The sequence below is a fragment of the Apaloderma vittatum genome, unplaced genomic scaffold (genome assembly GCF_000703405.1).
Source record: "Apaloderma vittatum isolate BGI_N311 unplaced genomic scaffold, ASM70340v1 scaffold7373, whole genome shotgun sequence".
Lineage (NCBI taxonomy): Eukaryota > Metazoa > Chordata > Aves > Trogoniformes > Trogonidae > Apaloderma > Apaloderma vittatum.
The window spans coordinates 11,810-39,204 of record NW_009707475.1 but is presented as its reverse complement, the minus strand read 5'-3'; the positions used below and the strand labels follow the sequence as shown (position 1 = coordinate 39,204).

The following is a 27,395-nucleotide window of genomic DNA, read 5'->3' as shown; positions in this document are numbered from 1 at the left end:
AGGGGCTTGGGTTGCATCCTCGAGAAGCGGGGGGCTCGTTGCCGGAGTGGTGAGACCGGCATTGGCCGTTCGTGCCGGGTGATGGTCCCGTGAGAACCGGGGCTTAGGAAAACATTTGCGCGTCGTAGATCTGTCATCTGAAGCTGTAAACCCGTGTCTGTAGAAACGGTTTCTAAAAGTAGCAGGATGTAAGTGAGACTCTCTGTGGCTGAAGGATATTTAGGGACTTCGAAAAGAAATTACTTCGGGTGTGCACAGATACTGCTTAAGCTACAGGAGAGAGTGCTCTTGGCATAATCATATTTTTATTATTATTATAGTCATTATGCACTGAAACTTCTACATAGCAATTATCTAATGCACCAGCTAAAAGCAGATGCCAAAGAGAGAGGTGGTGGTTTTTTCTTTTTTTCTTTTGAAGTTCAGTTGCAGCAAAATGACTGGGAAAATAGCATTATGGTTTTTCCAGATTTTTTTCCTCAACAATTGTGGTATCTAACATACTTCGATTCCGAGTGAAAAGACGAGGGGTTTGAACCGTACGTCCTGCAAGCACAACTTTGGCTCCGCTCAGCTCCTCACACATCATCACGGGTAATGAAGGCTCTGCCCCTCGTTACCCCCGTGCTGCCCTGCGTCCTTCAGCGGCTCCGCGCGTGTGATGGGAGCTGCCTGAACTGTTGCGTTGATTATGTGCAAGGGAGGACAGGATCCAGCCCCCTCTCTCTGGGCTGTCTTGCTTTCTGCAGCAGTAGCAGAAGAGGGAAATTGCAAACTTTTTGTTTCGGTTGCTGGAGGTCAGAAATTCCAACTTTGAAGATGCCCCGGGGAGGGTTGGAGCGCAGAGATGAGAAGGGGCACTTCCAGAGGCACTGCTGACCCTGCGGTGAGCGGCCCTGGAAAGCCCCAAGGCAGATGGGACTTGGCTGGAGACTGCGTGGCTGACGGAGGATGGTCCTTGGGGATGCGTGATTTGGTACAGATGTGGGAACCGTAGGCACCAACCTCCTTTTGGAGCGAGCTGCCTAGCTGGCAAGAATTCAGTCGCTTGGTCGACGATTCCTTTACAATGCACGGACCCAGTCAGTGCTGTCTGAAGGAAGCCTCTGCTTGACCCTGCCCGCAGGCCGGGTCCAGGCCCTTGCAGTGGCTTGAGGGCAGGTTGGATTGGGGCCCGTATTTTGGCTGTAGAAACTCTAAAAGAGCCTCCTGGTGCTCATCGGTTCAATGGGACTCATGACTTAGGGCCTCTTGCCAGATGTTTCACAAGACAGGTCCTCCCCACGGGTCACTGATGCTTCGTCGTCATTTAGGGATGGGTAATGTTTAAAATCTTCTCATCCCACTACTCCAGATGAGTGCCTGAGGGTCAAGACACTTCCGTCCAGTTCATCTGTAATCTCTTACCTGTCTCGAATTGGTCTGAAATCTGGTAGGACAAAGCTTTCTTCTGCAGTTCCCAGTGTTTCTGCTGTCCACTTGGACCAATGGTATCTCAGGCCTCCTTGGGTTTAATCCTCATTTCCTTGCTTGGCCATGACGGGAGACAGGAAATGAGAAATAATTAAATCAGTTCTTACAAATTGATTTGTCTCAGATCCAGTGGGAAGGACGGGTAAAGGCCGATGATGAGTCTGAGGCTTGGGTTCCCTTGAAGCATTTCTCTATATACCAGAATAATGTACAGAATTTTATTAATAATTACAACCCTCAGGTCCTGTGGAGCAGGAAAAGGGTTGGTGTGATGGTCTACTTGTAGGTGATACCATTAGATCCTCTGGGATGTCGAGATGTCATAATAACCTCAGTGGCTTTGGGTATTTTGTCCCTGGTATTTATATCTGGAGATCAGAAATTCGTCAACCATCGGTACTCAGTGGTGATAAGGGGCAAGAACAGATGAGAAAGTGATACTGACTGAGCATTCCTGATACTAGTGATTCTTGTATTGTCTTTACTATGCTTTTGTATACAATTTTGTTACCTTTGGGGAAAAGAAGACCAGGCAGCTGGCTGTGTTTTATTTATGAAATCTCAATATAGCCAGAGGCTTCTTGGCTTCCATAAGTCTAGCCTGTTAGGATGGTCTGTTGTGAATACTTCCCAAGAGCTTTCACTGGGGAGTTGGACTCGCTTAGGGAAGTGTCAGACTCGGTGGAACTGGGCTATTCCCCTCCACCTTCCAGCAGCCAGCGATCGGCAGAGCCAAGGTGGGTAGCGCAGAAAGATCCCCCAGCACCCCGCGAGCAAGAAGAGGTGCTCCCCCGTCTTGAGGTCATGGCTGATGATACCAGTCCCATCCATGGTGCCTCCTCAGCCGAAGCTTTCTGAAGGGCTTGACACTCCAAGGGGGACCATTTCTCCTGCACACACAGCCTGCTGCTTCCAGCCAGCTCCCTGGCTCCTGCCGAAGCTTCACGTGGGGTTGGCGGTAGGGTTGTCTGGGCTGTCTTGTGAAGACATTTGGAAATCAAGCGTTCCTCTTGATGAAATTATTCCATAATGTGCAGGATATCAGGTTCATGTCCAAAATTCTTTGAAGTCAAGGTACTTCCTGTTATTTTGAAGCGTAACCAGGCCACTGCTTGGATGGGGTTCATGTCTTAGATGTTCAGTTTTTATTGTGCCAGCAGTTTATGGATGGGTATTCATGTTGCTGGTGAAGAAGTGAATGAAATTCAATACTCCTTGCAGGGCTTTTGCTGGAGCTGCTGGAAGCCTTCTACACTTGGAGGAGAAGTGTTTGGGTTTCTATTGCTAAGGAACACAAGGATGGGGATGAAACCAGTTCCTGAGCAGGACACCTCTCCCAAGCCCCCACTTCACTGAGGGCTGAGAACTGTAGCATCTTCAAACAAACTGGAGAGGGAGGCTGTGTTCCCCAAGGAGAACTTCTCTAGTGTGTGATGGTGGGGGTGGAGGAACTCCAGAGGAAGTTTTCTTTTACCATTCCTGTGTCCTTACGAATTCCTCCTGTGATGCTCCCAAAGTCTGGGAGGTCACTGTAGAAACATCCTTGCTAATGTCTTTGAGAAAGTCTGTCAGAAATAAGCTTACGTGTAAGGAGGGTGGGATGGAGCCCCATGAGACAACACCAGGAAAATTGTTGTGGTGAAGCAGACATCCACCAGCGATGGGTTAGTCTGAGTGATTTTTTGTGGCTCATTTGTATAGCAGAGTCTGTCCTTCGTATTCTGTCTGTGCAGATCTTAATAATAAGTAACATTCCTGAAGTCAACTGGTATTAAAGGCGAGCTGGAAGTAACCACTGATCCCTGCGTTTCATCTCAACCTTCTCAGAGAGAAAAGAGTAGCATCTCCACTGCTTGCAGCTTTTAGAATTTGAGTCAGCTCCACCAGAAAATACCTCTTCTTCATCTTGTGAAATCCTTTTCTTAGATGAGAATGGTTAAAAATTCCTTTTGCTCACTTGGAGTACTCGGGGGATTTAAGTAGGTGGCTTGGCCAAACAGTGAGAAAACACAAGGATCCTTTAAGACAGGACTCCCATTGCCATCAGCACCGGGGTGCTGGCAGTGAGCGGGGACGTTTGGCCAGTGAAGTGTCTTCAAGCTGCTGATGCTGTTAAAATACCAGGTTCTGCAGCTCATGACTGCAGTTCGTGTCTCATCCGCTCTAATGAATGCCAAAAGGCTCTTTGTTGCCCATTCGAGTGATTAGAAGTGTTCGTAATAAAACGCTTTTATTGGTGTTAAAAAAATATAGCAAAAAATTTGGAAACATCATATCACAGAACGTTGTGGTTCCATTTCCCTTGTGTGGTGTTTGTCTTAATTACTGGTTTGTCATACGTGCAGAAATTTGGCTTTTTTAACACAGCAGTGGCTTCGTCTAAAAATGGGCAGCACGGCTTTTGCTTTTTATTTATTTATTTTTTTTAACAGAGACAACCAAGCTCATTAGGTATCAACTTTATAAGTCTCACCACAAAAGCAATTAGCATTCAGACTGGGCGTAAAATATGTTTCTATGTTAAAGACGTTACAAAATTGGCTGCTACACTACAGATTTATTGTAAAAGCCAGTAGATGCATTTTTTTCTTTTCCTGCCTGCCTACCAGTAATTCCAGTGACCGTGAATGGGGCAGCTCCATTTGTGGGTCAGCGACCTCTAAAAGCAGAAGAATTACTTGCAGAAGATTAAGCAATACTTGGATGAAACAATGTAAATATCATTTTGGACAGAATACTAGAAAAAAAATTTCCATCCCAGCCTTCTACTAAGTGTCAGCTGAGATTGTTTCTCAAGTGAAATGATGAAATTCCACTTTTTAATAATTTAAGACTAAGCGATGTAGCAATGGAGAGCCTACAGGGGCACCGGTGATTTTTTTTCTGTCCCTGTCCCCAAAACCCACCGGTGTGAGGTGCATGTTCTAAATGGGATATTTATTCATTTCTAATAGGCTGGAGAGCAAGAAGGCTTGTATCGGATATGGTGATAGAAAAGAAAATGCATTTCTATAACGTAGTCACTGCAGTCAATTATTCACCTTGTCCCATGGCAGGAATATTAAGTTTTTTTCACTTTGACTAGTATTAGGGAACCAGGCCAGTCTGGTAACAGCATCTTAATGGCAAAAGCAAAACCTGGGTTGAAAATGGAGCACCCTGAACCCCTCAGAAAGGATAGGCGCCGTGCAGAGAGCTGGAGGAGGGGACAGCCGTGTCCAGGAGACAGGAGGTTTTAGGAAGAAATCCTCAAAAATTTAAATCATCTTGGAGCGGCCCATGCATGACTTTTTGTTGCCGGAGACACTCCACTGACTGTTCCCTCACTTAATTCTGCAGCGTGTGCTTTTCAGCAGTTAGTAAGTGGACTAATTAGAGTCTGAAGTATTGGCATTATTTACCAACTGAAGTAAGAATCACCTCAAATCAAGATTGTAAGGAGCGGACGTGGCTTGGAACAGGGCAGGATTTCTGCTGGGCTACTGAAAATTCTGCTTCTCAAATGAAAAAGTCGGAAAAAACGCTCATCAATAGAGTAAATACTGGGGGGAAGAAAGCTGCTTGAAGTAAATGTGGAGGTAGGTAGAAGGTGGAGGCATCCAGCCTGAGCAACGAAGTGTCGTGCGTTCCCTCGACGTGTGCTTTTGTCAGAAAAGGGTGGTTCTTTGCACAGGCACGCAGGTACACACCAAAAAACGCATTTATGTTTATGCCCCTCAGAAGCCAAGTCCTCATAAGGATAATTTCTTCGAGTGTGAGTGCGATGTGATAAACTCATAGAGTGTATTGGCAGCAGCTTCAAATGAGAGAGGGGGAGGACGAGGAGGTAGCCGGTAATTTAACCAGCGATGGGCTCCAGAATCCTTCAGAGCACTTAGAGTTGAAGAATGAGCTGGATTGAGAACAGGAAGCAGCAGACAAGAGTCACTTAGAGGCAGATGGAGCCCTTCGTGTCAGCTTCTCCGGAAATTGTTTAATCAATTCTGATGGAGGCAAAGGAGGAAGAAATGGGATTGAGACAGGTCACCTAGGGGGATTTCCATGCTAGACTTTCTTTATGAATATTTTATGAATCAGCTGTACAAGACTGTGGAGGTTGTTTTTTGGGTTTGTTTGTGGTTTTTCCTTTTTTTTTTTTTTTTTTTTTAAATCTGGTATTTTATTCTATTTGCCTTTGATCTTCCAAAGGCAAAGGTGGGATTGGAGCCGTGCCCGGGGAACAGTGTGTGTGCTTTACCCGTGGGTATCGTGCCCTAACCTGTCTGACTGGTGCTGGGGGAAAAAACAAACCCCAGCCTTGCACCAGTTAGCAGCAGACGGGATGTTTTGTGATGCTGCCATCACACCCTCGTCACGCGGCAGCTAATGACTTCCTTTTTCCTTCCCTGTTTATGCCACTGAGGTGGCAGGATGAGGCGCTGAGGTTGCCTGCGCCCGGGGACAGGGATGCATCGCCCAGGCTCTGAACAAAGAAGCGAGAGACTGGGGAGGATTTTTGCGTTACCTCTCTGCTCGTGCAATTGGATGTAATGGAAGGGAAGCCCAGAAGGGACTAATTAGCCTGTGCACACAATCAGTGTAATTCCACATTTCTTCACGCTTAGGTGGCTAAAGCTGGCCACCTGGCAGGGCGACGCACGAACGTTCCGCTGAAATCCCTACACCTTGCAGTGAGCGCGCTTCTATTTTTTCGGTCTGGTCTCATCTCTAATTGCATTTTAGTAATCAAGCCCAGGTTTTCAGCTTGTGTAAAACAGCGTAGCACTATTTACATTGTTTTTTTTTTCTGCAATAAATGTGTTTTCATAGTGGTTTGCAGTGACAATTAAATGATTAAAGCATAGAGGGGGCGAAGCTGTGTAACAGCTGATAGAGCCATAATGAGGATAAATGTAATTTTGCTTCTAATAGACTAGAAGAAGTCTGATGCCACAACCCAAAATTGGATCAAGCTTTCGCTCAAGCATAACATTTGGAGAAGTAGTATGAAATGGAGCTGGTTTTGCAGTTTTCCACCCATACACAACGTTTGCTGGTGTCGTGCTTGCTCTGTGTTGGATTAATTTATTTGAAGGAAGTCCCATGGTCTGCCTGGGACATACCCCACTGCTCGAGGGCCAGGTTCGGGATGACAGATCAGATGTAGCTGGTGCTGAAGCTGTCCTGGTGCAGAGCAGCTCGTGCAGTCATAGATCCTCTGGTCCCTGTAGCTCACAACACTGCCTCAATCAAAACAAGCTCAACTGGCAAAAGGGTTTGCTTTTGCTGATGGAGAAATGCCATTAGAAGTCATTCTCTGGCCCAGGTTTTTATGCCAGTAAAAGCTTCTGGCGTGGATTTGGGTTGTTTGTGCGTATTTTTTGTATTGCTCTCGCTCTGGCTGGCTGTGTACCTCTGGAGACTGCTCTGTGTGTGTTACAGAGGTGTCAACATTTTTGTCAGCTTTTCCAGTGAGTTTACAGCAAGAAGCTGTGTCCAGGGAAAGGTGCTCTGAAGGCTGAATTTGTAGGAGGTGTAAGAGGTGTTATACTGCTTAAATCCATGCCACGGCTTTGTGTGGGGTAACCTACCCTAAGATACCACCCATCTTTTTTCATATTTAGCTTAAATTTTCCACTTCTTGTTTTCACTCTGTAGTTTTGGGGATAACTGTCAGTAATAAAAGTCTCTCCATCCCGACCGTCATTTACATCTTTCCAGATCACCAGCCTGTCCCTAGACCTCTTACTCTCTATGGTTCACAGAATGTTGGGGGCTGGAAGAGACCTTGAAAGCTCACCCAATGCAACCCCCTGCCAGAGCAGGGTCACCCAGGGCAGCCCCACAGGAACGCGTCCAAGCGGGTTGGAAAGTCTCCAGAGCAGGAGACTCCACACCCTCTCTGGGCAGCCTGGGCCAGGGCTCCGGCACCCGCACAGCCAACAAGTTTTTCCTAATATTTTAGTGGAACCTCTTATGTTCCAGCTTGTACACATTGCCCCTTGTCCTGTCATTGGACATCCCTGAGAAGAGCCTGGCTCCGTCCTCCTGTCCTTCATGTTTATAAACAGGCTCCTCTTCTCCAGCTGCAGAGCCCCAGCTCCTCCAGCCTTTCCTCCCCAGGGAGATGTTCCATCCCTCCATCATCCCTGGGGCTGCGCTGGACTCTCTCCAGCAGTTCCCTGTCCCTCTGGAGCTGAGGGTCCCAGAACTGGACACAACACCATTCAGTGTGATGTTTGAATCATTCACGTTTTCTATGCCATATGCATCTCTGCATCCCTCCCTTTCACCAGAGGTGTTGTTGCCTTCCCATTTTTTCTGATTTGCTGGCACCATTTGAATTTTGAAACGCAGAAACCTGGACGTGGTGTCCCATATGTGATCACATCCAGGGAGATCTCCTTTGACGTGACGTTTCTGCGCTGACCTCCCCACGTCCCTGTGGCCTGGCTGCCTTGTCACAGGGCAGGGCTATAGGAAACAACTCCTGTGGCTTATTTCAAAGCTCTAGGGGCTCTGCCAGTGTTCCATTTTTTTGTAGGCAGGCTGCAGAATCGCTGATCTGCTTTTGGACAGTGCCTTGACCACCCATGGTGCCAGCATCACTTCTGAAGCAGCTGGCATGTCCCTCGCAGCCCCAGTGCCACCGAGGTCGTGCTGACAGAGCTGTGATCACAAGGAGCACGCTGCAGGGATACACCCACTTCATTGTTTTGCATTCAAAGAAATGTGGAAAATTGCCTTAGGTAAAATCGGAGCTGCGAGGACCCACCAGGGATATTATAAAAAGCAGAAAGGGTAACATAGGCCTGAGCTGTCCTGTGTGATCGTGGTCTCTTTTTTTTTGGTATGGTTTTTTTTTTCTGCAGTGCCATAAAATTCCTCCTCTTCCTATCTATGCTTAGCGAGGAAACGAGCAGGATGCATTTATTCTCCCCCTTTACTCTGCTCTTGTGAGACTCCGCCTCGAATCCTGCGTCCAGTTCTGGTGTCCCCACTGTAAGAGAGACATGGATCTGTTGGAACAAGTTCAGAGGAGGGCCAGCAAGATGACCCAGGGGCTGGAGCAGCTCTGCTACGAGGACAGGCTGCGGGAGCTGGGGTTGTTCAGTCTGGAAAAGAGAAGACTTTGGGGGGACCTAAGAGCTGCCTTCCAATACCTGAAGGGAACCTACAGGCAGGCTGGGGAGGGACTTTTTACAAGAGTGTCCAGTGATAGGACAAGGGGATTTAGATTGGACCTTAGGAAGAAATTCTTCAGTACGAGGGCGGCAAGACTTTTGAATAAATTGCCCAGAGATTTTGTGGCTGCCCCCTCCCTGGAGGTGTTCAAGGCTGGGTTGGACGGAGCCTTGAGGAGCCTGATCTAGTTGAGAGGCGTCCCTGCCCGTGACAGGGAGGTTGGACTAGATGATCTCTAAGGTCCCTTCCAGCCTAGGCCAGTCTAGGATTCTATGATTCCTGAAGTTGCCTTTCAGGTTTCTTGCTGAACTGCCCTGCATTTTGCAGCCGTGGCGATCAGCATCACCGGCCAGCCGAGGGGACGTTTTGCTCTGCGGGACATCAGCTGCCAAGGAGAACTGGTTTCCATGCGAGCAGAGACACTCTCCTGTGCTTTCCGTGTGCTGGTGGCTGTAGGAGCCATGGATGTGTCCTCCAGCCACTGGCCAACCTAAGGGCACACAGCACAGAGGGGATTTACGTGTAAAGAAACCTGATGGTTCTTCCATCATCACCTCCTTGTACCCAAACAGACTGGACAATCTTAAACAACACCTTCCCCTTCGAGGTGCTGCACTTTGGTGAGGCTAAAGGCGCTCCCATGCAAAAGGCTCTAAAGGGTTTCTTGGAAAAATTATGATCTGATTTTATTACGACTTGGTAGAGAAGTAACTTTATTCGGTCCCCACGTAACTTTACCCTTTCCATTCTCTAAGCAAAATTAGTCAATTCTGGTAGGTGCCCTTGGCTGATTCCTCTCCTGATGTAGGCAAATGAGGTTTTCATCTGCTAATAAGGCTCCTTCTAACAGTATGACATGATGATCTTAGAGATCTTTTCCAACCTAACCAATTCTATTCTATCATTCTTCGATGCTTTCCAACTATTTCATAAAGATAGTTCCTGGTACGTGGCAAATAGTTGCTGTGGTGCTCTATATGGGATGGGAGATAAATATGAAATGTCAGCAAGTCCAGAACTGATAACACAGATGATCACAAAATTGTGTTTGTGAAGAGGTTCTCACTTTACGTAGTAAAATTGGATCCACAAAAATGAGTTACAGACCTATATTCATATATTCTAGCAATATTCATTACTTGGTCCTGAGAAGTTCTACAGAGCCTCGGGCCTGGAAACCCTGGGCTTGGAACAAAAATTCCTGTTCTGGGATTGACATGGCATCTTCACAAAGGACTTGGGTTTAGAGATGATCCTCACTGTCATCTCTAGTTAAAAAATAAATAAATACAGGCGGGTTTTAATGCGCCGCCCCACAGCTACCCGTGACAGAATGTGATCCTCCTTGCTTTATGGGGATGTAACGTCCCATTTCCATGGGAAAGCATGGCAAGACCTGCTCTTTGGTGCCAATGCTGGTGGGCAAAACTTGCAAAAATTGAGGATTGTCTCCTTGCTCCTGCCTTCCCGACAAGACCTCTCTCAGAATGACAGGAGAAGCCCAAGCCCGTGTTTATTTTCTCCATGCCCTTTTCCACACAGGTGGGCTCACCAGGGTGACTTTCAGAGTCCAAGGGACACTTCTGCAGTTGTTAGTTCCAACTGGAGTGGTCTGTGAAGGGAAAGCAATAAATCTGGCTTTGGTTTGCTTGGCCTGCGGGCTACTCCCCCTGCAAAGACTCGAGTGCCACCTGGGACCTGGCGCCGAAAATCTGAGCAACACTTGATTGTATTTGTTTGGTTCCTGTCAACGATAGTATGTGTAGAGCTCTAAGTTTTCCTCCTTTAGCATGAATGTCCAATAACAATGTGAATTTAGCCCAGGGGTTGGAAAGGAGGTTTAGCCCAAAATATGGGAAATCCATAGCTGTGTACATGCTGTGTTTCCAGACTTGCAGTGGCTGGAGATGGCTCTCGGCTAGTCCAGCTACCCTGTTCTGCCTCTGAAGGTGTCTCATTTTGTTCCTGTCTCCTCCTTCCCCATCTGTTGCTTTATCTGCCAGCCCATACTGTCTTTTGCTGCTCCTTGCCCTTCATAAACCAGTCATATTACCCACATCTATCTTTATTTTAAACACACAAGTTATAGAAGCCATCAGGTGTCACTTTTTCTCAAAGGAGCGTGCAGTTGTTCAGGATTTGCTTCTTTCCTCCATATGTATGAATATATATAGGATATGCAATTGCAAAACAAGACAAGTTTTTCATTCTTGGGTAGGTAAAAAGGGGGATCAGCGGAAGTGCTGCCTTGGTCAGACTTTGGGCTGTTTGGGAGCCTGGTTGACAGAGCCCCTTGGGAGGCAGCCCTGAGAGGTAAAGGAGTCCAGGAAGGCTGGATGTTCATAGAATCAGAATGTGTTGGGCTGGAAGGGACCTTTAAGGGTTGTCAAGTCCAACCCCCCTGCAGTGAGCAGGGACATCTCCAACTAAATCAGGTTGCTCAGAGCCCCATCCAGCCTGGCCTTGAATGCATCCAGGGGTGGGGCCTCTACCACCTCTTTGGGCAGCCTGTGGCAGTGTCTCACCACCCTCATTGTGAAAAACTTCTTTGAGAAGGAGCTCTTGAAGGCACAGGAGCAAGCTGTCCCCATGTGCCAAAAGACGAGCCAGCAGGTAAGGATACCATCCTGGCCAAACAGAGCGATTTGGCTGGGAAAATAAAGGAGAGTTTGTAACCTTTGGAAGAAGGAGCAGGTGACTCAGGAGGACGTTGTGAGGTTATACAGGGAGAAGATCAGAAGGGCTGGAAGGAGGTTCTGGGGAGCGAGGAGCTTGTCAGCCTGACCTCGGTGCCAGGGAGGGTTGTGGAGCAGATGGTTTCCAGTCCCAGGTTTGCTGCCTCTGAGGGGGTCATCTTGGCTGGTGTAATTCCTCCAGTGTTAAATCTTACCGGAGCTGCCGACACCTGATTCAAGGGCAAGGTGATGTTCATAGTAATACTCTCTTACCAGGCTGCTTTGTGTGCATCCAGTCAGGGCGACGGGGTCTCATTCCACTCACACTCTGTCTTCTGCAGTTTCACAGGGGATTGGCAAGTGCTGTTTGCAAAAGATCCATTACTCCAGACAGGGAAGAGGGCATTTCTGTGCCAGGTCCTCCCATATCCATACCCAGCTCTTCTCTGTCTTGCTGTATCATTCTTCAGTTCATTGTTTGTCTCGATGCACTGTCTGGTACACTAGAAGGTTTTACGATGCTTTTAGAAACCTGGAAATGACATTGTCTGGTGTGGATTTTATAAAAAAAAAATCTAAAATCCTTCTGTTTGTTTTGCTGTAGCTTGGCTTGAGTTAAGGGAGATTTCATAGTAACTGTCTGGACTTGAGGACACACCTCTGCAGCCTTGTAGGGTCTCCCAGCCCGTGTCTCCACAGAGGATGCAGTGGGAAGAGCTAAAGGCTTCTGCTGCAAGTGCAGTTTCAGAGCAGGTATTGCAGGTGTCACTGTGGAAGAAGTGGTCTGTAAACTATAAAAGGCAATGAACTTGCTTGTCATTAGCGTTGTTACAATAGTTACACGTTTATCAGCCATCTGGCAAATTTTGCAGGTGGCACAAGATATAAATCAGATTAGTTAATACCAGGGCAGACTGTTGGGAGCTTCCAAAGGATTTAGGCAAGGCAGACGAGTGGGCAGCCTGATGACAGGTAAAATGTGCCACCAGTGAAACCAGAAGACTTACACCGAGGGCAACAAACGGGAGCTGCTCGGTTCATTTGCCTGTGAACTGGTGCAGCGGCTCAGGAAAAGGATCAGATATCCGATGCCTGTTACTATGTACCCGAAATCCAAAAAGCAAACAAGCGAGTTCAACAAATGTCAAAACCAGTCGAGGAAATACTTGGTCGGTTGCTGCAAAACTAACCAGGGGCATTCTTTACCATAACACCTTATCAGGCTTCAAATTCTGCAAATTCACAGCATCAGGGGGACTTGCAAAGGACACCAGAGCAGCTGCTGTGCCGAAGCTGTGACCAGCGAGGTCCCATCGTCAAGGACTTTGCAGGACGAGGTAAATTCCCGGTCGTTGTAGGAAGGGGTGATTCAGCCCAACTGTGTCTCACGGTGAAGCAATGAGTCCCCCAGAAACCTGCTCTCCCTTCCTGCCTGTGAACCACCAAACTTCCTTCCTCCTCGGCGCTCCAAGGTTTTATCGTGTGGTTTTCAGCCACGTGAAGATTTTGGATGTGGCTCACAGCGCTCAGGTTATAAAAAAAAAAAGGTGTCTGTGGCTAAGGAGGATAGTCAGATATTTGTAACAGCGAGTATGAAGAACTAAGCCTCCTGAAGCCTGCAAAGGAATAAATGCTTCATGGTTTTCAGTTTCAGCTAAGTTTAAGGGAAAGAACTGAGACAAAGCTTTCTCCAGGTTCATGTTTTCACGTCGTTGGGTTTCTCATGACTCCTGTTTTGGGGCCGTCAAGTCTGTGAATCTGGTGCTGCCTGTGGTTCCTCTTGCTCTGAAAAGTGTTTCTAGTTGTTGCGCAGAATTCAACAGATGTGCATTTCCTAGCAGGACACAGCAAACAACCTTCGAAAAAAAAGCATCAAATAACTGATTTTTTTACTTTTTTTGTGTATCTGATTGAAAGAACTGTTTCCTAAAGTAGCCTCCGAAGCTCATAAGGACAAGTTTGCCTCCTGGGTTTGAAATCCTCTCAGTATTAGACGGGAGCTGTGACGTTGCAGGAGGTGTAAGTTGCTAACTACAGGGTTATGAATTCCACGGTGCTCTGGAAGAGAAGCCTGGGTTTGCTGACACAAAGCCCAACTGTGGGTATTAGAGGCATCTGGTTACAACAAACGTTACAGAGCAGGAAGACCCTTTGTCCAGGGTAAATCTTCATGTGAAGTTGCTGCCGTTGATTTGTCTTTCTGGTGCAGATCATGGGAGCTTATTAGATCCTCAGAGAAACCAGCGTCATGTTGAAGTAATTATCTCCATAAACATATTAGAGCTTCCAGTGCAGACAGATGGCATTTGCCAGCAGCCTTCTCTGTGTTACAGCAGTGTCACCTCCCGTGCTTTCTTCTTGTTCGCTTTGCTTTTTCTTTATGTTACCTTTCTTCTTCTGTTTCTCTCCCCTTCCTTGTGTGTTTTACGCCTGGGCTCGGGAAGCTGTAGAAAAAGATCTGTGTTGAGGGCTGGGCTCAGTCTCACAGAGTGCCAGATAAACTGCAATGTCTAATTTCAGATTAAATCACGTGTCTCTTTTCATCCAGGGAAAGCCAGCCCCGATAGCTTTAATGAGGCTGATGAGGGGACTGTTGGACACAAAGAACTTGCTTAGAAATTTCCATGTGAGAGTGTAATTAAGGGTAGTGCAAGTACAAGACTGATAAAGGAGTAATTTCATTTTTGAAATGGCAAGGTGATTACCAGCATAATGACGGAAAGAAAGGAGGGCAAGAGGGAAGCCTCAAATACAAATTTGAACGGAAGAAGAGAAATCAGGATTCCTTGGTTCCTTTTGCTGCTGTTGCTGCTTTAAGTCACTGACTGAAGGAAGAAGGGACATTGGCACAATTAATTCCGTGAGCCCTGGTATCGTATCTGCACAGTCGGATGGAGATAGCTGGACTAGGGTGGAGCTGGCAGCCAGAGCCTGCTCTTCAGACACCAGCTCAATCCCCTCTGGCCAGACAATGAGAAGGAACATTGTCATGAAGGGGTTTTGTTGTTCTTGTTGATTGGTTTTTGTTTTGGTAGAAGGCTCATGGTAGATGGCATTGCTGTGGCTTCGGTTACAGGAGGTAAGAATGGAGTATCTGGGCTGCCTGATGACCCTGATTATGGTCTGGAGAACTGCTGCTGATGCTGAAGGACAGAAATACAAGCTGTTCCCTCCTCTGTAGCTGTTGGAGACCAAGACCTGGTTGTGCTGGTGCTGCTCCTGGTGTTCAGGCGAGATTGGGGCTCTCTAGAGACCCATTTCTCCTCTCTCTTCTCTAGTCTGTGCCTGAACTCCCACAGGAGATGTGCCCCTCATCACCTCAATGCACGAGCAACTCAACATCTTTTAAGCCCCCGCTCCCATCTCTCCTGTAAGGCAAAGAAGCGTCTCAGCTGCCTCTTACAGATGAGACCTTGCAGCAGAGAGACCAGGACTTGGCAGGAGAGGAAGGGTTCAGTCCAGAACTCACACCCACCAGAAAGATTATTCTGATTTTCATGTGTAGTACATCCCCCAAACACCCACCTGGAGCTGAAATCACCCGTGTGCTTCCGAAGTGAATGAAACCAAACGGAGCCAGGGCCACTTGTGTTCTGCGTGGGTGGGAGATCAGTCCGCACTTGTGCATCCTGTGCACACCTTGCCATTATCATCCCACCAGCTCAAGGGCTGCATTCATTCTATTGGTGTATTTTATACTCAGTTTTACATGATTTTTATTTTCTTTATAAATACGTTTTTTCTTTTAAGATTTACCATACCTTTACTTATTTAAGTGCTCAAGCTCTTCCTAGTCCTGCTGTTTATGTTTAGTTTCTCTTCATTTTGGCTGCTGTTTAGTCACCGTTCTGGTTTGGAATAGACTTTATTGGAAAGACGCTAACAGGTGACTGATGGCGTTGCATGTCTTCGGATTCCCTATTAAGATCCTTTAGAAGGACTGATTTTCAAAGGCGGATATTTAGGTATTTCTGATGATCAGACATAATTCATAGAAAAATGAGTGGCAAGAAGCACCACGCTTCAAAAATTTGGCCTCTTCAAAACCTGAGGGGACCAATTTTGTGTTACCTTATTCTTCTTGTGCTGCAAGAACAGGAAATTACAGACCCCATTTGCTAAACGGCAGGAGGTTAAATGATTTGTCTCAGCCTCACGAAGAGTTTTCCACCCTCTGTCCTGTAGCCTTCCCTGTTCACTAACGTGTGGATAGAAAACAAATGAATACATGACGTGACAGAAGGGTGACCGATCTCATTGCCACGAGTAAAGCTAAGTCATGATATTGTGGCAAAGTTTAAAGAGCCTGGAGTCTGTGGTGTTTACATTTAGTGTTAGCACGATATATTTGAAAAAAAAATGACATTTTCTTCTCTTTGTGTCCATTCTGGGTGTCTCATTCTAGCAGGAGTCTGTGCAGGGACCGCAGTGTGGCATCACGGTCTTCTCTGATGGCTTTTGCTGTTGTCCCGAAGGGTGGGAAGGGTTGTATCCCGAGAGGTTTAGCTGGGGTGGATTTTCTCAGTACTTTGCATAGCACGACAACAGACTGCTCATGTTTTAAAACACAGCATACGCTGAGAGAGAAATGATTCCGGCAGCCAGGCTGGGCTGTGACGTATCTTACTCAGTCTATTGTAAGTGCCTCTGTCTGTGTTGGAGGATGGGGAAAATCGGGACATGTGGGTGACCCTGTGGCTTATCTCAGACTTTGGGCTATTTGTCTGCACGGAGATTTAGGACATAAGAACATATTCCAGAAGAGGAAGGCATCTGGGCCAAAACTTTTGAAGATATTTTGAATTTATCCTAATTACCTAGAGCTAGCAAATGGTAAATGAGACCGGTGGTGTCAATAACATGCTGAATTAATCCAGGAACCTTGTGACAACTACTTTTGAGGTGGGAATCTTCTTTTTTTTTTTTTTTTTATCATGACACCTGTTGCTCATAGGTACAAATCAAACGAAGAGTATGTGTATGTGCGAGGCCGTGGAAGAGGGAAGTATGTATGTGAGGAGTGTGGAATTCGCTGCAAGAAACCCAGCATGCTGAAGAAACACATTCGCACGCACACAGACGTCAGGCCATATGTCTGCAAGTACTGTAACTTTGCTTTTAAAACCAAAGGTAAGAGACAGTCAGCTCCTAGCCTCTCTGCTTAGTATATTGATTTACAAGCCTTCTTGGGGCCGCTGGCGAAGGGGAAGGGAAAGCCTTTGCAGGATCTGGAAAAAAACGCCGGAGTCGGAGGGAGGGGGATGAGGGAGCCTTAAATTGGCTGAAATTTTGAGGAGAGAACAAGCTGATGCGTGTCGCGGTGGAGAGCACTGGCTGCATCTGCACCATCTTGTTTGTGCTTCTTAAAGGGAATGTTCCTGAAGTACAGCTTCACCGGCAGGGATTCGTAAGCAAAGCCACCCCAGAATGAGAGCAGAAGCTCCTGGGTACAGGCAACCATCCCTGGCCAAGCACCTGGAAACAGTCTTTGGGTGGCTTTTGATGCTCTCAGGATCTGTTTGCGCTGCGCATTTCCATCCTTGGCAGTTGCATGTGGCTTCGACATTCTCTACATCATATCCAAAGACTTTTTCTCTCGAGACTTCCATTGCAGGACATCTAGTCACTAATGATCCACAGCCTCACTCCCACCAGATTCTCTTTGCAAGCGACTTCCATCGTTGCCTCCGTGAGCGGGCGAGTGAACTCTCTCGGGAGCGTGCAACACCCCGTGCAAACAAAAATAGTCTCTTGCAAATGACTGCGGGTGGTTTGCAAAAGTGCCAGAGGTGCTCAGGTCCCTTTAACTTCTCATAGAAGTCTGGCACCGTGGGTTTGGCGCATCTCCCCCCGTCCCTGTCTTTGGTTGCGGCAAGTCTTGCAACAAAGATGTCGAGTTCAGCTTCTTGGCCATAGTTTGACGTAAAGTTTGACGTTGTCTGTAGCTCCATCATTGCAAAACTCAGAAGGTGACACGACTGGGAGATTTAATTACTCAAGAAGGACAGCAAACCCCCCCAAAACCACAGTGTGACCCAGGGAGGTGGCGCAGGGTGGGGAGGGGCCACTGGGGGCTGCGTGGACCTTGCCACGTGTGGCGGAGGGCATGTCCCTGTGAGACTGGGGACCCTGGTTCAGGGTGGGCAGTGCCTGGAGCCGGTGGCTTTGTTGGTGAAGCTGGCGGGGGATTTCTGGGTAACATACGAGAGCGTGGGGAAGTGATACCGAATCTGAGGCCAAATTCTCATCAGACACACGCAGCAGATCTGAGTGGTGGTTCTTTCTCTCCCTCCCAGCCTGGAGCTATTTCTGCTTCATTTTCTTTATCTTTCCCTCTCGCTTTTGTTCCTTTGTTCTGAGATTTTCCTTTTGAGAGGTGAATCCATTTGGCCTCTTCCGTCACTTCACCTTGCTTTCCACCATGCTGCTGCGAGGCTTTTATTCAGGGGGCTACGATCAAACCATCCTTTCCACCATCTCTCTGGCTGCTTTGCTCTTCATCTCTGCTCCCTTGAAGCGCACAAAGTGTCGGCGCTGACCGAGCCGATTGCACATTGCAAATAGATGCTCGTCCCCCAGGGGACTTCCCTTCTTTAGCTGTGCATGATGAAGGGAGCGTGGAAAGGCTTCCTTCAAAAATAAACCCCAAAAAAACAACAAAAAAAACCAGTGTTGGTATTTGAATGCAAAATTCTCCGTTTGCCTATGGATGCATGAAGGGGCAGAACTTCCCCGGATCAGCGATTTCAGGACAATTAGTTGCATGATGGTAATTTGGAATTGCATGCAAACGGCTCTTTGGTGGGAGGGGGGTGACAGGCAGAGCCCTGGCTGCGTCCTGCGGGCGTGCTCACTCCACAGAGCTTTGCAGCGCTTGGATCAAAGCTCTGTGCTTTGCTTGCGGAGACACAAGGACCTCTGGAAGAGTTACTGGAGAGGTAGAAAAAGGTCAGCCTCGGCGCTGATAAAACCATCAGGTGAAGTTGGGTTTCAGTCGTTCCTGTTGGTGATGGAGTGTGACCTGGAGGCCCAGGAGGTTTGCAGAGCTGGGTGGTTCACAGCTTATTCAGCAGACCTCTAGCAAAAGTGTCTTTGGGCCCTGATTCATTCAGACCCCCCTTCCTGGTGTGCAGTTGTGCAACACGGTGAATTGCAGAATGGAGGAGCCGGAGCTCTCGCTTGCCGGACCGCACTTGTAAAAATACAAGCTGAGCCGAAGCTCTTAGAGAAATCAGCTTTCCAAAGTTAATTTTAGCCTTCAGCGTAAACTCAAGGGGGAGATCTGTGGAGCTGTCTTCATTTGGGCTGTGGAAGATCTCTCCAGCATGATCTAATGCTTTAAACTCTCAAGTAGGCTGGAAGCAGTTAAACGTTTTTTTATTATTTTTAATGAGGATCTTTATCTGCTTAAAATGTACCTCTCCCCCCTCCCCCAGCCCAGAAAATCCATATCTGTGTTCCAAGAACTGGGAAAAACTGCAAGAGAAAGAGCTTTGAGTATTTTCCCCTTTTCTCTAATTATGCTGCTTTTTGCGCGTTGCTGTCCCTGTAAGCGAAGCTGTTCCTTCGGGTTACAGAACTGCAGGGCAAGATTTCTATTGTTATTTTAAAGCAAATAGGTAAGATTTTTTTCTGTGGGCTCGCTTAGCTGATGGAAACAGCAGTCTTGGAAATTTGGTTTGTAAAGATTTATTTGATTGTACATTCCTGGACCAGATATAAACGTGCCTCTTTAATGAGGTGTCTCTACCTCCACTGTAGCAGCGTTCTCCTCAGAGGTTCGTTACTGTGGCCTCCAAGAGGTTGTTTAAAAGAAGTTAAGCAGCTTCTTCATTGTTTTCTTACCAGGAAGGAAAGGAAGGAAAATTGCAGTCTAACAGTTTTCCCTTTCAGGAAGGTCAGGGAGAGCTTTTCCCTTGACCCCCTTCCCAGAGGGCACACGGGAACCTCCATCCTTACCTCATCCCTCGTCTCCAGCCCCTCCAGGGAAGAGCAGCCCCTTCCTCCGCTCCTTCTCGTGGGTGAGCGGGGGATGTGGGTCAGTGTTGGCACATTAATGCCCCTCCTGTGCAGACATTATCCTTTTCCACAGCTATTTTCTGTTCTCCTTTGGACTCGCATCAGGCTCTCATGTCCTGATTACTTAAGATTTCTTCAAATTTCTGGACGAGGTGTGTGGAGCAGCTCGCTGTGTCCATGGCGCTGCCTTTGCTTGGAGGTCAGAAGGGACGAGGAGGCTCATATCAATTTAAAAGACGCTCGTGTAAAGGACACGAGCGCCTGTTGGCTGAAGATACCCATTTGATAGTCTAGTCCACTCACGGTTTCCAGACGCCCAGACTTCTTCATGTCCTCAGCCATAGTCTTCCTTTAATAAATTAGTTTGCAGTCCCTTAAATCAGCACATGGCAGGCGCTGAGGTTATTGAACATGTTAATATATTAAATGCATTCCCCCCGCTCCCCACCAGCCCTTAAAGGCAAGGTTATGGCTGCACAGTTTATTATTATTACTGCTCTAGCAGACTCAGCGCTCTGCTAAGCTGCCGCTGGAAAGTACAGAGCAGGTCCAACTGGCAGAAAGCTCCCAAAGAATTAACTGCTCTTAGAGCAGGGCAGGGGTGACAGACTGGTTTGCAAAATGTCCCGGCACCCTGTGTGTGCTGGGGCTCCAGGAAAGGGTCCGAGCATCCCTGTGGGGCCACTGCTGGGAGGAGGTTTTGGTCCCCCCAGCTGCTCAGGGTGTCGCAGAGCTCCGGTGGGATGAGAAAGGAGTTATCCTCAGTGTTTTGCTCTTGCTCCCTTGCATGACGTGGCGTGGGACGTGTCGCCGGGAACAGAAAATGACCCGGGGATCCAGGCAGAAGAGCAAAAGGGCTCTTTAACTTCACCAGGGAAAGGTTAAAAAATGGAATGAGGGCTGGAAGTAAAGGACTGGCAAATTCGAGTGAAATATTAGCTGTTATTTTTTTAAACAGTGCAGCTATTAAGTCTCAGCACAAGCCTCAATGGGAAATATGCTAATTGTCTGTGTTTTTTCCTCTGCAAATCCAGCCTGGGTGCCTTCCTGGAAGATTAGGTTTTGGTCAATTCTAGCTGATCAGCTTGATCCAGAAGATGTTTAATGCTTTCTAGCTGATATCAATACAGGCAGGGTGGATGTTCAATCTCTGTCCTTCAATCTTTACGTCCGCAAGTGTAAAAGAGAATAACAGAATTTTTTTAAATTGAAATCTTTTGCCCAATAAATTATACAAATTCAAGCTTTCCTTGTCGTGGAGTCTCGCTTGGGGACATTATCTCCATGCCGAGACCTAGATGAAGGCCTGTGCGTTAAGTCACACATAAAACCCATTTCAAGGCTCTACCTGGGATGAGCAGTCTTGGCTTGTGGCTGGTTCTCTGCGTGTGAGAGCATCTCAGAGCAAAGCGTGAGTCCACCAGTTGTAGAGTAGCTGCTACTCTCCTTGCATATTATTTTAAAAGGGAAATGTGAAAATACTTGAGTCCTAGAAAGATGTGTGTGTTTCTATCGCAGCCTCAGACACTGAGATCACGCAGCTGGTCCTTTGTTGGGTTGAGTATTTTTGTTGTTAAATTGTTCACATTGAACAGAAGAATCAGAAAGCGTGGGGTGTGCCCGATACAGCTTTTCCAGGAATCTTAATATTTCTCTTTCCTATGTTTTGCTTGAGCTCTGCCACCTTTAAAACACAACAATGGCTTTTTTTTTTTTTTGAAAAATCAATTTCCCTCTTTAAATTTAACTGGGAAAGCACTTCTAGTCCCTGCTAAGCTGCTTTAAGTGCTTTTGGAGCACTAGAGTTTTAGCTTTCTCAAAACAACACAAGCATTTAAGCTGCTTTAAGTCCAGAATAAGACCTCCCAACATGAGAAGAGCTTAAGCAGCCGGTAACGCAGTTACAAGCAGGCGTAAGGAGAGAGCTGTGCTGATGCTGCGAGCGCTCCTGCCACGCGGCGATAGTTGGGGTGCAGTCACAATTTCCACCAATTCCTGAATTTATTTAAATAAAGCCAGTTTATTTCAAATCTGGGGAGTTTTTGGTAGGCAGTCCTTAGTGAGGGCCACTTACCTGCTTAGGATTCGATATAACTCTTCTGCTATTTCAATCCTGGTTCCCTGCCTGCTAGTTTCTCTCATGCTCCTGCAGATTTGTTTTCTCCACTGTTTCCAAGGAGGCAGTGCTATGTGTTGTTTGTTTTTTGGTGTGGTTTTTTTTTTTTTCCTTATTTTTAAGCTGGGAGCCAGAACTCTGTAAGGCAACAAGTAGCTCTGAGCCCTTCTTTGCAGGATTCACATCCAGCTTTTACTTAGGCAAAGTGGTGTTGATTTCACTGGAAATGTGCCGAAGGACTTTAGCATTTAATCCTGCCAGGATTAATTAAGGGGTCTGAAAACACAAACTGTAAGAAGAATCCTGATAAGATAAATATCATTGTCCTCCAAATTGCTCCCAAGATGATAACGCAGCTTCTCAGATGGTGTAAAGAAGCCTCGAGCTTTTAACTTTGGGCAGCTGAGAATCCGTCCCGCTGAGTCTCCCTTCCCTAAAAGGGCAGCAGCATCCCTCTTTGGTTGGAATTTCATCTCGGTTTGCCTGCAGGGTGCTGCGCAGGGATAGACCGTGCACCGAGGGGATTTGCACCGAGAGCTTTGCAGGCTTATCTTGTTCATCAGTGCGGGTGGGTATTACCTTATCTAAGCAAATGGGAGCCAAGGAAGATGGAGAGCAGGGCAGAGAAGGGGAAAGAAAGCGACACTTGCTGTGAATTGGTCCTTTGGTGTTTTGCATAAACGCATTTGCACGAGGGGTTTCGGCATTGCCTGGGCTGTGCTCCCACCTGGCCAGGCGGTTGGGGTGGGGAAGGACGAGGAGAAGCCACAGCGGTGCCTTGCACAGGGACAGTTGCCTCCAGGAAAAGAAAATAAGAAAGGAAGTGACGCCGGTGGCTTCTGGCAGAGCGTGACAACCTGAGCCGTTGCTCGGGGTGGAGCTGAGTGGAAGCAGAGGTGTAATGAAGTGAGGGGTGGAGAAGCTGCAGAAGCAGCCGGCCAGGCTCCCTGCATCTGCCCAGATCCCACAGTGGCCAAAGGGAGAGGGTTTAGCTCACTGCAAACAGCGCGGGAGCAGAGGCAGCGGGAGGACTCATGTGTGCAACCAGTCTCTGGGCATCTGAGGGACCCAGGTGGACACTGTGTGCCTCTGAGGACCAGAGCCCTTCCCTCGAGGAGGGGTAGCTGCACTCTTGCCCAAAAATGTTGCTTTCAAGAGCCTCCCCTGCTGAGCAATTAATGCCCTCCCGGTTTAGCCAAAGCCAGACGCACGTAGCACGGTGCATTTATGAGCTTGATTTGGGGTTGCAGTAGCCCCAGAATGCCCGGTGGACCTCCCCTCCCCGCTTTTCCCACCGCGGGGATCACAGCCGCGTTCCCGTGGTGCCACGGAGCAACCCCCTGCTCATGCCAGGCATTTACTGGGGATTATTTTCTGTGTTTATTGTCGTTGGAGGGAATCCAGGCAGGGATTTTGCTGCGGTAACAGAGCTGATGGGTCATTTTTTGCCAGCCCAGATGTGATGTGCAGTGATGGACAGGCAGCAGCAGGGCGTGATTTCAACAGACTGAGTCAGTTTGTCTTCTTGCTGGTTAGGTCCAAAATTAAATTCCAGGTCCATGAGGCCACCGCTTGGACTTGTTGGATACTTTGCAGTGAAACAGTTTTTCGCTTTAAAATAATGGTGATTCACTGGAACCAGGGGTGTCCATGAGAACAGGCTCTTGCCTGGCTGGGTGTCTTTGGGTCCATGACAAAACTGGTCCAAAGTGGAGAAAGAGAGGTCTGATTCGGAGCAAGGACCTGGGCCAAGCTGGCCTCATCCTCATACCCGAGTGTCCTTACCATGGGGCTAAGGGTATTTAGGCAAGAAGTTTAAAAATAATAAATCTCTCTCACTGGAGCTGTTTTGCTGCATTTAAATTATTAAATGTCCTTTGAATCGTATCCTAGATGGGTGCCAGATACACAAGGATATATAGTCAGCCTTTGTCTCTCTTGGTCTTTCCTGTTGGAGCTGTTCCATTTAGTATAAAACGGGCTAAATAAATAATTCATGGGCTAAAAAGAAACTAACTTGGTAGCTAGATGGTTATGGCACTCTTCTGAGATGTGAGGGCGTCACGGGTAATTCTCTGCTCCAATGAATAGTTGCTTATTTATTTATACTATCCAGAGGAGAGGTTGATAGAGGTCCTCTATCCTCCCACCCAGCTCAGGGACCGGGGGACTCTGTGGATTGCAGGATACGAGCTGAGGGACCTCAGTCCTCAGCTGAAGGTTATAATAAAGTGTGAGAATTCATTTTTTTCCCCAATATTTTTTTCTTTTGGCTGAGGATAACAAACTGGCGTTCAGCACTACCCTCAGGTGTTAGCTAGCAGGAGGGCTGATGGCCCAGCACATCACTGCAGTGAATCTGGAGTGCTCAGCCAGCTCCTGGGCTGGGAAATCAAACAGCCCTTGGTGGGGCTTCAGCGAGGGCATCCATAAAGAGGTGTGGGAGAGGAAAGGCAAAAATGAGATCTTTTTTCTTTATTTATCCTACCCTTGACTTTCCTCTCCATTCCACCTACCTGCCTTTTCCCCCTCAGCAAAGGTTTCCCTTTGCTCAGGCCTTTCCCTTGGGTCAAAGTCAGGTTAAGAACTGTCTAATTAACGTGGGATTTGGGAGTTAGAATTAGAGAGGTGCTCAGCGAGGCCGGCGTGCCCACAAGTTACCCATCAGAGCAGTAACCAGTGCCCCCACATCCCGGGCTCCCCCTGCCGGGGAGGCTCCTTCCCCCCTGGCCCCGAGGAAACCTCATGGGCTTTTTGGCAGTTTTTCTCAGCGCCGCCAGACCCTGGTGCAGAGGGGATCCAAGACTCCTCCTGCTCCAGAGAGCTGAAAACTCTCACCTGGCACTTCGGTGCATGCCGGAGCATCTGAGCCATCCTGCTGCAAGGAGAGAGTGCTTATATTTTGGTTGTTTTGATTTTTTTTCCCTGTTGCTGGCATCTCAAGCTCTGATTTTGGTAGAACCAGCCTGCCCCTTGGTGCTGAGGAGCAACTCACCTTCACACAGGTGACCCTGGGCTGAGGTGGGAGGTGATGCTGCGTTAGGTCTTTCTTATCCTTAGGCTCCAACCATTTTAATTCACTGCATCGTCACAGCTGAAAGCAATCCAGGACTTTTCTTCCCCACTAGACCCAAATGTGTACTCCAACTGGTTTTTTTTTTGGGTTGCACGACCCCTGAAAGGTCCCACAGCCCTGCCAGCACCTCCTCCGCCACCCCAGGGGAGCAGCAAAGGAGCGAACGGGAGGACATAACCTTGTGCCACAGGGTGTTTGTCCTGGGCAGCAGTTTGGGGAGACTCAGAGGCCTCTTTTGTCTGGTTCCGAGCCAAATTATTAACTTCTTACTGCTGAGCTTGCAAAATGAAAAATAAGGAAAAAAGAGCTGTATTGACCAAAGTATGTTTTCTGCTTCTTTTCAGGGAATCTGACTAAACATATGAAGTCAAAGGCCCACAGCAAAAAATGTCAGGAGATGGGCGTGTTGGTATCTTCACTGGTGGATCTGGAAGCCGAAGAAGGTAAAATCTTTCCCGTTCTAAACCTGCAGTTGCTGCTAAGAGAGGGCAATATCCGTCCAGGCAGGAGAAATGCTCTGCAGATTATCCTTTAAAGATGTGGAAGTTTTGTGTCTCTGCTGGGGGTTGTGCCTGTTCGTCAGAGTTCTTGTGGCTGGGTGCAGGGGAGCATCCTGCAGAATTATAAATAGCAGACCTGTGGTGTGAGAAGGCGCTTCTTGGTATTTCGGGGTATCTCTAGCAGGGAGTTCAGAACCCTGACTGCTGTGCTCTGAGCCTGGGTCATTCCTGGCTGTAGAGGGAGCCTCCAACGCAGCAAAAGGAGACCCTGAGGGTGCATGGTGTGAGGCTGTGAATCCCTGCCTGGCTGCTGCAAGCGCAGTCTGGTGGGTGAAGGACAAAAATCGGTCCTGGTTAGGACCCAGCAGCGTATTTTACTGGAGCTGAAGTGCTGAGCATGAGCGCAGGGGTGACCCGTGGTGATGTTTTCGCAGAGGGGCTGCACTCCAGCAATACAAGAGTACTGGTAGTGTGGGAGCTCCCTCCCTCCAGAGAAGGATTTTTCCATAAGGATCGTCTTCTAGGGACCTGCCCATCTTCCTGATTTTAGAATGATCTCAGGGCTCGTCAAATTACTAGTGCAAACCTGGAGGGACTGCTGCGTGCCTGAGCTGCTCCCATCTCTGGAGGCAGACCCAGCCTGGAGCCCACACCGCTGCTGGAGACCTCGGCGTGCCAGGATGGGGTGTGAGCATCATGGGCGGAGCTGCTTCCCTCATCCCTCACTTTCACAGGTCTCTTCCAAGTGTTGGATGAAAGTGAATCACCCAGATCAGGAATCACCTGGAAGATTTCTCAGTAGGAAAAGAGCCAGCGAAACTAAAATAATGCGGTGCTTTGACGTTTGGTGGCGTTATTCTGAGTGCTCTACAAGAAGATACGTTCCCCCTGACTCACCTGCTTATTTCTTTCACCTACTTATGCACAAACACACATGCACAAATTCTGTCCAAGACTCTAAATTCTTGAGTCTGTCTGTTCTTTCGGAAGGACGCATGGCTCTCTTATTTAGTAATTTCTGCCCTGGTTTATAATATCTGCAGCTGAATTTCTCTGAAGTCATCCCGAGAAGCACATCTCCTCCTGGGAGGCCGGGCAGCATCAGGCAGGAGTGTGGTGACCGTAAGCACTCCTGTGTCCACTAGAAATGTTGAGGGAATGATGAGGGTGATGTCCAAGCTGGGAGATGAAGGAACGTGGGGAAGTCTCATGTATACTTAACTGTCTGAGCTAGAAAAATATATTTTACCCGAATTACTGGAGGCTGTGCTCCGACAGCTGTGAAGGGTTAGATTATGTGTCTCCAGGGAACAGTTAGATGTTTTTACGATTGTTATTCTGTTTCCTTTAGCAAGACCCTGAGTATTCAGGGCTGGAGCCACGGCGCAGGAATGATGGGGAAGAAGCCTTAGGGGTAGAGCAGATGTCAAGTCCTCGTGAATTTTGGGCCATCTGCATTTGCGTTCAGCGGGTCGTTGGCGTTTGTCGGAAGCCCTGTGCATACCAGCTATAGAGGGGAGAGAGGCTCTGGGAGGGCAGGTCTTTCTCTGTCACAGCATGTTTATTCCTGGGTAAAACACTTAGTGCTGCAGAGCAGGGCGGTGTTTTCTGGTTGCGTTGCGTTGCAGGCTGGTCATGACACCATTGACCCTTCCTGGCTGCCACCCCAGAAATCCCAGTATGAAAGCCGCTCTTGTGTCTGCCTTCAGCGTTCTCCCCCCTCCTCTTTCCTGTTTCACCTCCCCTGTCTCACCCCGAACAATTTTGATTGCCCCATCCCTGGGATTCGTTCTGCCACAGCCCGCAAGGGTTTGTTGACAATGGGTTAAAATGAACTCCATAAAACACATGGCGCCACGGTTATTTTTATAAAGTGAACATCAGCTGAGCGAGTTCTGGAGACGGCGCTCTGAGCCAGGGAATGTTAACTCGGCAGGAACAACAAACAGCGCTTATCACCCCGGTCCCCCGCTGAGGTCAAGCCCATCAGAGGCTTTATTGGGAGAGGGACTGGTTCCCGGGACATGGGCAGCGTCACGTGCTTCCTGCTTCATCGGTAATTAAAAATCCCTGAGGGTGTTTCCCCGTGTAGCGCATGGTGGGAAGGCGGTTTGCTCAGCTGCAGCCAACTGAGACCCTCTGAAGAGCTTCAAGTCCCAGGTCTTGGATATCGAAGCTCAGAAATCCCGTCCCTCGCAGCGTGACATATCCTTGGGGTATCTCCCACGCTGGTTAAATTCAAGTGTCTCGGGGATGTTTGCGTCGCATGCCGTCGTCTCAAACTGCAGGAGCAATCAACAAGACATCTGTGGTTGAGGCTATCTACCACGCTTCCCAGAAAAATGCTGAGCGCAGTTTGGGAATTAGCATTC

General features: G+C 47.9%; 1 protein-coding gene across 1 annotated transcript in view; it reads left to right on the top strand.

Moving 5' to 3' along the window:
• LOC104271523 (transcription factor HIVEP3-like) overlaps positions 1-27,395 on the top strand; it is a 60,769-nt gene that overhangs the window by 23,879 nt on the left and 9,495 nt on the right. Inside the window, 2 exon segments of the mRNA XM_009866210.1 lie at positions 16,267-16,442; positions 24,868-24,966. Of these exon segments, the coding sequence (XP_009864512.1) occupies positions 16,267-16,442; positions 24,868-24,966 (275 nt within the window).